At 46.7% G+C, this 8,134-nt stretch overlaps 1 protein-coding gene across 2 annotated transcripts in view; it reads left to right on the top strand.

Moving 5' to 3' along the window:
- The first annotated feature begins 1,485 nt into the window (after positions 1 to 1,485).
- Positions 1,486 to 8,134, top strand: part of NOX4 (NADPH oxidase 4) — a 154,576-nt gene continuing 147,927 nt past the window's right edge. For both annotated transcript variants that reach the window (XM_073318104.1, XM_073318024.1), the window contains exons 1-2: positions 1,486 to 1,551; positions 2,624 to 2,719. In XM_073318104.1, coding sequence (XP_073174205.1) covers positions 1,495 to 1,551; positions 2,624 to 2,719 — 153 coding nt within the window. In that variant the 5' untranslated portion in view covers positions 1,486 to 1,494. The remainder of the gene's footprint in view (positions 1,552 to 2,623; positions 2,720 to 8,134) is intronic.

Raw genomic sequence — 8,134 nt, 5'->3', positions numbered from 1 at the left:
CAAATCACTCAGCATTCTGAGGCTGGGCTCATATCACAGCCAAAGAAGCAGCAACAGACTCAGCACCCATTGTACTGGGACCACCAACAACCTGCCAGAGCAACTATACTGGAGAGTGTTGGGTGCGGTTCTCCCCTCAGTCATCTGACTCCAGTGCTCCCTTCCTCCTCCCCCCCACCATGGGGAAGGCTCTCCCACAACTTGCAGACAGAGGGGGAGAGAGATAGGGCTGGGCTTCTCGCAGCCCTCCCTGGGCCAGGCACACGGCTCTAGCGACCACTTCCCCCCGCTACGGGCAACATGCAGGGCAGGTTTCCCCCCAATTTTAAGGGCAAGAGTGGAAAAGAGCCAGGTGGGGCTAGGCTTCCTGTCATCCCATCACAGGAATAAGGTCATGCCGACAGTGGTAAATACGGCATTCCCTAACTTTCAAGTGCTTCATTCTTTGAACAGTTTTTTTGATGTATAATATATTTTTGTTCGCTAATGCACAATTGGGCACTGAAAATGGGTTTCGGGGGGACGCTTTTGAGAACCTGAACTCATCAAGAGTGCAATGAAGCGGGGAGGAAGCAGGGGACCAGGGCCCAACCCTTCACCTCTGATCAGAGCTGGGTGGTAAAGGCAAAGCCCCTTCCCTGCTGGCATGATGGAGGGGCAGCTGGGCCAAACCTTAGTGGCCCGTGGGGTCACAGCCCCGCTCAGGTTTGCGTGTGTGTGTTTATAAGGAAGGTGTTCTTACAACTGCATCAAGTCTCCTAGGGCCCAGATCCTCAAAGATCTTTAGGCTTTGAACTCTAGGCATTTGGCTACACTGGGCCTTTACCACCATTGCCATGGGGCAGAGGTGCTGACATTCATCATCCAGCGAGAACACGAGCCCCTCCCAGCCTTTCCCCTGCCCGGCCACTGTCTGGCACCATCAGTGCATCTCCATCTTCCTGACCAACTGACTCATACCCCCTGTACCCAGAGTTGCACCTGGCTGCCCTTCTCCTCCCCCCCTCCCCGCCCTCCATAGAATATCAGGGTTGGAAGAGACGTCAGGAGCTCATCTAGTCCAACCCCCTGCTCAAAGCAGGACCAACCCCCACTATTTACCCCAGATCCTAAATGGCCCCCTCAAGGATTGCACTCACAACCCTGGGTTTGGCAGGCTAATGCTCAAACCACTGAGCTGTCCCTCCCTCCCCCTTCTGCCCTGCAGCGTGCCCCGCCGCTGCCCCTTCCTCCTCTCCCGCTGGGGAGCAGGGCCCGAGGGCAAGTCCGGGCAGAGCGAGGCCAGGGGCCTCAGCAGCTGCCACGGCGCAGGCTGAGCGCCAGACTGCCCCGGCCGGCCCCCCGGGGGGCAGAGCAGCGCGCGGAGGGAGAGCAAAGGGGGCGGCGGCCGGAAGGCGGGGAGGGGGGAGCGGCAGGACCAAGCCGCCGCCGCAGCAGCAGGACCGGCTCAGCGGCGGCCCCTCGAAGCCCTGCCCCAGGCGCGGGACTCGCACCATGGCTCCGTGCGGGAGCGGCTGGCTGGCCAACGAGGGGAGCAAGCACCTCTCTCTGGTAGGATGCGGCGGCGCTGGCCGGGCGCAGCCCCCCGCGCGCGGCGCTGTCTCTGCGCGCTGCCCCGCGGCTCGCCCAGAGGAAGTTTGAGCTCGGAGCCGCTCGGGGGGGCTGGGGGCTCGGGGCTCCGCGTGCCGGGGCCGCGGGGAGCCGCCTGCCGTGCTGCGGGCGCGGCTGTGTGTGTGCACGCACGTGGACCCGGCGCGCTCTGCCCGGCTCTGTGGGTGTACGCGGGCACGCACGCAGCCCTGCCTGGCATGCACCTCGCACGCTTCGTGGGCATCGCACGGGCCCGCGTGCTGCGGGACCCATTTCCACGCGCATGTCGGGGGGTGGGGGGGTTGGGTGGCTAATGTCCATTGTGTGCCCTCGGGATTTGTGGGTGTAAATGCAGATGTCCCTGTATGTTGTGTGTGTACATGTGTGTGTATATATACGCACGTGTGTGCTATATAAGCATAGGTGCTGGGACTAGGGATGCTGGGGTGCTGCCGCACCCCCTGGCTTGAAGTGGTTTCCATCATATACAGGGTTTACAGTTTGGTTCAATGTCTCTCAGCACCTGCTCTACAAAAATTGTTTCAGCACCCCTATGACTAAGGGATAATGAACGCATGTGTATCTATGTGTGGTGCATGTGGGTTTGATCTATGTTATAGCCTCTGGAGGGTTGGAGCAGAAAAAGCATGGATCTCCTTTGAAACTGCTTTTCCTTGCTTGGGTCTCATAATTTGTCTTTTCCTTCACTATTTATTTATTCTTGGACTCTTTAATAGCAGCACCTAACTCTATATATTTTGATAGACAGCTTGCATGCAAGATGCTACATAAGATTGTAAAGGACTGAACCTCAAATGCAAACTTTTCGGAGGCTGGCTGAGAACAAAAAGTTTTACAGCCAGCAGGGGCTGTTTTTGTAATGTCTTTCCACTCGTTTTCTCATTCAGCTGCAAAAGCCTTAGAGAGCTCATTACATGTGTGCTGTGTGATGGAAAGAAATATTGAGAAGTTCTGGACTGTAAATGTGCCTTTCATTGACATGCATTCTTTCTTGTTGTCTTGTTCGTTTTAGCTTTTCTGGCTCTCCCTGAATGTGTGGCTCTTCTGGAAAACCTTCCTGCTGTATTACCATGGGCCGCAGTACTACTACTTACATCAGATGCTAGGTGTAAGTGATCCTTTTTCCAAGGTGGTGAGGAGGGGAGTCAGGAGCAGAAATGTGTTGCTGAGGGAAGAATTGGGGTTGCTTAGTAGCCCTTGAAGGGGGGGGAGAGGAGGGCAATGGAGGATCCATAAGAAATGGGCTATGAGATTGTTGACATTTTTGTGGGGTTAGCAATTTGATAGTGTTGAGAATAATCTCTATGTTGGAGTGAATAAAGGGTAAGGAGCTAGTCAAGTGGCTAGGAAAAGCCAACTGCAGGCATGCTTAAAAGATCTGACACTGTAAGCATGATCACAGATGACTGGGGCTTTAGTTTTTAGTCATCATAACAGTGCAAGCTTGTGAGCTTGTTCTGGTGAGCTTTTATGCCAGTTCTCATGCTGTATGTGTCTTAGGGGAGTTGTTTTATTAACTATCTTAGTCTTTCTGCCTTTTTCCATCTCATTTTCATGTTCCTGTGTGCTTGGTTAATAAATAATTATAAGTCCCGTCATTTTTTGCCTTAATTTCTGGCAATCAGTGTGAAAAAAGATGGCATCTACCTGTATAATGCTGACATCTCCACTTTGCCTTTGCAATGATGGACCCACCAGAAATAGTTTCTAGGTGGTGAGATGTAGGTCTTTTTCTTTCTTGAAGTTATCAGTATCTCCTGAGTAGGTACAATTAGCTTGCACTGTAAACTGTCCAGAGGGAATGAGCAAAGGGGAAAAAATATAGTGATGAAAATCTGGCCCTTGTTCTGTCTGTGTCTTAGTCCCCAATCCGTAAAATGGGTATGAATACTTCCCTAGCTCACAAGGGTGTTGTGAGCACAAACGCGTTAAAGGTAGTGAGGGGCACAGATACGGCGCTAATAAATAGGACCTCAGATACATCTATTAGTCAGAGGCTGATAGGAAAGAAGGAGTTCTGGTTCTGAGTCAGGAACACTACCTGAGTAAGAATCCCAGCATTCTCTCAGTAACCGGGGATGGAATGGTGCGTGGTGTTTGCCTGTGACTACTAAATGTAATCCTTTGTCCATCTATAATGTGACCCAGGGCCAGATTTTCCTCATTATATTTTTTCCCCTTTGCACATTCCCTCTGGTCAGTTTACAGTGCAAGCTATATAATCTTTCTTTCTCTTTCTCTCTCGCTCTCTCTCAAGCCACCGTGCGTACAGCTACATTAAACTGAGTAAATAAAAATCTATATTTTTAAGTGGAGAAAAAATATGGGAGATAATTTCTTAACTGCTGAATAATGCCCTTCCCCTCCTCCCCCGTTTTTTTTCCCCTTTCATTTTTGGATAACTCTAAAATGGCCAACTAGTCATTAATGGAAGAAATTATCTTCTGGGCATGAGAGCATACTGGAGAAATTGCATCCCTAAAGGGAACTTGTTGGTGGAGTATTACATAACTGAAAATGGAAGTGAAAAGAGGAGTCTTATTTCATCCTTTAGCTATACTGGTACTGCTGCACATAGCATTTTACAATATATTATGTTGATGTCTTCTTTATTTCTTGCTTGGAATATGTTCCAGATGATACAATGGCTTGAGATCTCATTTGCTGCTGCTTTATCATGATAAAGACTTTGCTATTTGAGGCCAAGTTTCTCCCTGCAAATTTCTGGTGCAACTCCACTGAAGTCTGTTTTTCCCACTACAGTCTGGAGGGAATTAGGCATCTTGAAACTTTGTTTGCTTTATCGTACTATTTTGTATTTAATTGCCTCGTAACCAAAGGATGCCAGATGTGTTTATTAGTCTGCTTCTTGCAGTAGGTGTTTCGTGTAGCAAAAATTGTTACTAGACGCTTTTATTTTTTCCTTTGTTATTTAAGCTCCTCTTCCTGTATTGGGATTTCACAATATTGTTTAAGGGTTTAACTCATGTGTCCAATTATCAACATAGTCCGTGTCTGATTTGGAGGCAATTTGCTGCCTATTATATTGTTCTGTCTGCCTTCTCTTTCTGCCATTCTGGTGTTTTGCAGAGTTTCCTTTAACCCTTTGTCCTCTCTTCTCAGACTCAACAATCCAACAATGCTATTCAGGTTATCATCTGTTAAGGGCCAACAAAGAGCTCATTCTTTGCACTGTACAGATCTTTAACGTTCATTGTTTGCTTTTTTAATTCTTTTCCACTCAAGTGGCAGTGCTCCCATCAAGGGTGTCTATATGACCATTTTTTGGGAGACCTCTTGCTGTTGTGCTACCTCAGATGGAGCTTCATCCATAGTAGCAACATTGGGAGCATTAATGCACACAGGGCTCAAGTAGCCCTCAGCATTTTTACCACTGTCTCTTCTAGAACTGTGGTAAAAATGTCGGAGTCCTGTCTACATTACCATTGGAGCTTAGATACTAGGGTGGTGAGCACAGAGTAAGTACTTACATAGAAGAGAATAGGTACAATGATATCTGTGCAATGGAGGGATATTTTCCCTAATAGTCTAGCATAGACAAGGCCTTAGAATTAACCTTGAAGAGCTAACTTTACTTTCAACCAGGTTTGCTGGGTTGATTAACTCCCTGAGACGGAGATGTGTACAGTGTGTTTCCTGATTGCTATTGATGTTTACATTATAGTCTACATGATAAGGTGTGCACCTAATGACAAAGGAGGATGAATGCAACAGAAATATGGAAAAAAGGGGTGGAGAGAAGGGGGAAATCCCCAAAATAGCAGCATTGCTCAATAAACCATGACCCAGACAGGATTAGAGATCCAGACATCTCAAAAGAGAAGCCTCTTTGGGCCTGATCCTGCAACCTGTGCCCTTTGAGGTGTTGAGCACCCTTATCTCACAACTGACTCCATGGAAATTTAGGGCAGGATCATCCCTTCACAGTCTTTTGGTAAAGAGTGCATAATAGAGTCCCATTCTTCAGAAAGGGACTATGTTCCTTCAAAGGGAGCGTGATATAAAATGCCCACATACTTAGAAGGACAGTACATGCGTGTGTCACACAGGAGCGCTGACAAGAGGCTGATCTTTATTTTCTAGCTTCATGTCATCTGCTCTGGGTCAGGGCACTGTTACATCTTCCCTGTTTTTAAAAAATAAAAAGCAAATAAAATCCTATATCAGCCCTCTCCCTTTCCCCCAGATTAATATGCTTAGGTAATAAAACACAAAGAGATATCTAGGCAGGAGATTAGTTTAGGCTCTGATGGCTTCTGTTACACTTCAGACAATGACTTACTTTGCTCAGGTGGGTTGTGTCATTGTCTCCAGCAGAGTTACAGAGCTCATATGGTCCATGCAGGTAACATATATAATGTGTACGTACACTGGATATGAAGAAAGAAACAGACAAAAAAACAAAAACAGGCTCAGAGGAGTGGCCTGGATTAATGGGTTCCAAGTGGCATGGAAAGAAAATGACTCATATAGTTAGCCACAAGAATTTAGAGCTTCAGTTTTGTTACGAAGACCATTCCCCTATGTTGGGGAAGGGGCTAAATCTGCTGCTGATGTTTGCTCTCTCCTGCCCCTTCCCTATTTTGTATTGCATCAGATTCTGATCTCAGTTACACGAGTGTAAACTTAGAGTAACTCTGTTGATTTCAGTAGTTACTCCAGATTTACCTCAGTGTAACTGAGATTAGAGTCTGGTCCCTACTTTAATTAATTTTTTTATATTTATATAAACACTAGATATAGCTGTATCTGTAAATATATAACCATGTGTCAAACATTTAAAAACTGTCTGACTCCAGTATGCCCCCAATGACTTAACATAACTTCAAAAGAATTGCAATTAATTGAGGATGGGATTACATAGCTCTCTGCCTCCAAAGTGTCCTCTTTTAGGAACAAGTACAAGCTAAAATGAGGTGCTAAAATGTTCTGGTAGATTTTTTTCCTCCCACTTCCATTTTCTGGGAATAAATAAATCCAGCCAGAAAAGCTGTGTTTGCCAGAGTTCCAGCCAAATTTGGCTGTCTCTAGGGGTATGAATAAGTTTTCTTTAAAAAGCACCTGATCTTAACCAAGATCAAACTCCAAACTTTTCTTTCATCCCAGATTGTAAAGTGTGTGACATTTGCATGTACTCTGTGATCAGCAATAAGGAAACATACACAGTACAAACAAAAGGCAAATGAGTAAAAATTAAGTAAAGTGCTCAGTGAAGCCTGCCTCACCCACAGAGATCCTATAAATAATTTTGACTCAGAGAAACTGAGGCATGGATGAAAGTTCATTGATGGACTCTGGGTCTTCGTCCTTTTATTTTGTGCTTCAAGAGGAGTTTAACATGTGAAATAATACCCTACTCCTTGAGGTCTTATCTGTGATCTCCCTTCTAATGTATTCCCTGAACTTAATATTAGGTTTCAGTGCATACAATTGTGACATCAACTTTCATCTTAGTGTTGTTGATAACTTTGCCTGAGAACTTCGGGGCATCGTGTGGTTTATATTAATGATAAATAGTTTTAGTCTCTTCTTGTGTTAATGCTGAAATATCCTGCTTAACCCAAGAAAAGCATATTTCTTCCATTACAGCATTCTTCCAGCACCCCTTGCAGCAGCACCCAGAGAACCAGGAACCAGTTGTGACTCCCTGGTTCTTTGCTTCAGCCTAGGTTGGAGCAGCCTGGGGACTACCCTGATGACGTGTACCAGCTGGCAGTGGTCCCCATGGGACCCTATGTTGCTGGGAATAGCTGGAGAGCAGTACACTCCACCCATTCCTGCTCCCCACTCAGACATATCTATACATATTCTCTCCCCCCTCACCCCCAAAAACTTCTCTGGCTCTTACTGGCTTTGTGCTTGCCTAGAGAGAAAAGGTGTTTCAGTGTATTGGATGCTAGCTTGTGACTCTGGTTTCAATTCCCTGCTCTAGTACAGACTTCCTGTGTGATTTTTGGGCAGTCATTTCAGATACTTCTACATTGCAAAAAAACGCCCCGTGGTGGAGAGTCTCTGAGCCCAGGGCAACTGACTTGGGTTTGTGGGGCTTGTGCTGCAGGGCTAAAAATAGCAGTGGAGATGTTTCTGCTTGGGCTTGAGCCTTGGCTCTGAGACCCTTCCCCCTCGCTGGGTCTCCAGTTCAAGTGGGAATGTCTACACTGCTATTTTTAACACCGTAGCAGGCGCCCCGTGAGTCTGAGTCAGTTGACCCAGGCTCCGAGACTCACTGCTGAGAATTTTTTTTGCTTTTTTTGCAGCATAGATGTACCATTAGTTGCACCCTCAGTTCCTCATCTGTAAAATGGGGATGATAGCACCTCTCTACCTCACAGGTTTAGTGAAGTGCTCAGATATGATGATAAAGGAGGGTTCTTTAAGTACTGAGAGAGACAGGACTCTGAGCAGCAGCTGGTGGGTTGGCTGCCTCCTTTTGCTCTGCATGAAACAATTTAATGTGCTACTTATGTGAAGTAATATCTTCTCCTTCTAGACAAGAGAGGAT

Source organism: Lepidochelys kempii, chromosome 1 (genome assembly GCF_965140265.1).
Source record: "Lepidochelys kempii isolate rLepKem1 chromosome 1, rLepKem1.hap2, whole genome shotgun sequence".
Lineage (NCBI taxonomy): Eukaryota > Metazoa > Chordata > Testudines > Cheloniidae > Lepidochelys > Lepidochelys kempii.
Note: the sequence above shows the minus strand (reverse complement) of the source record. Positions and strands in the feature narration are given on the sequence as shown.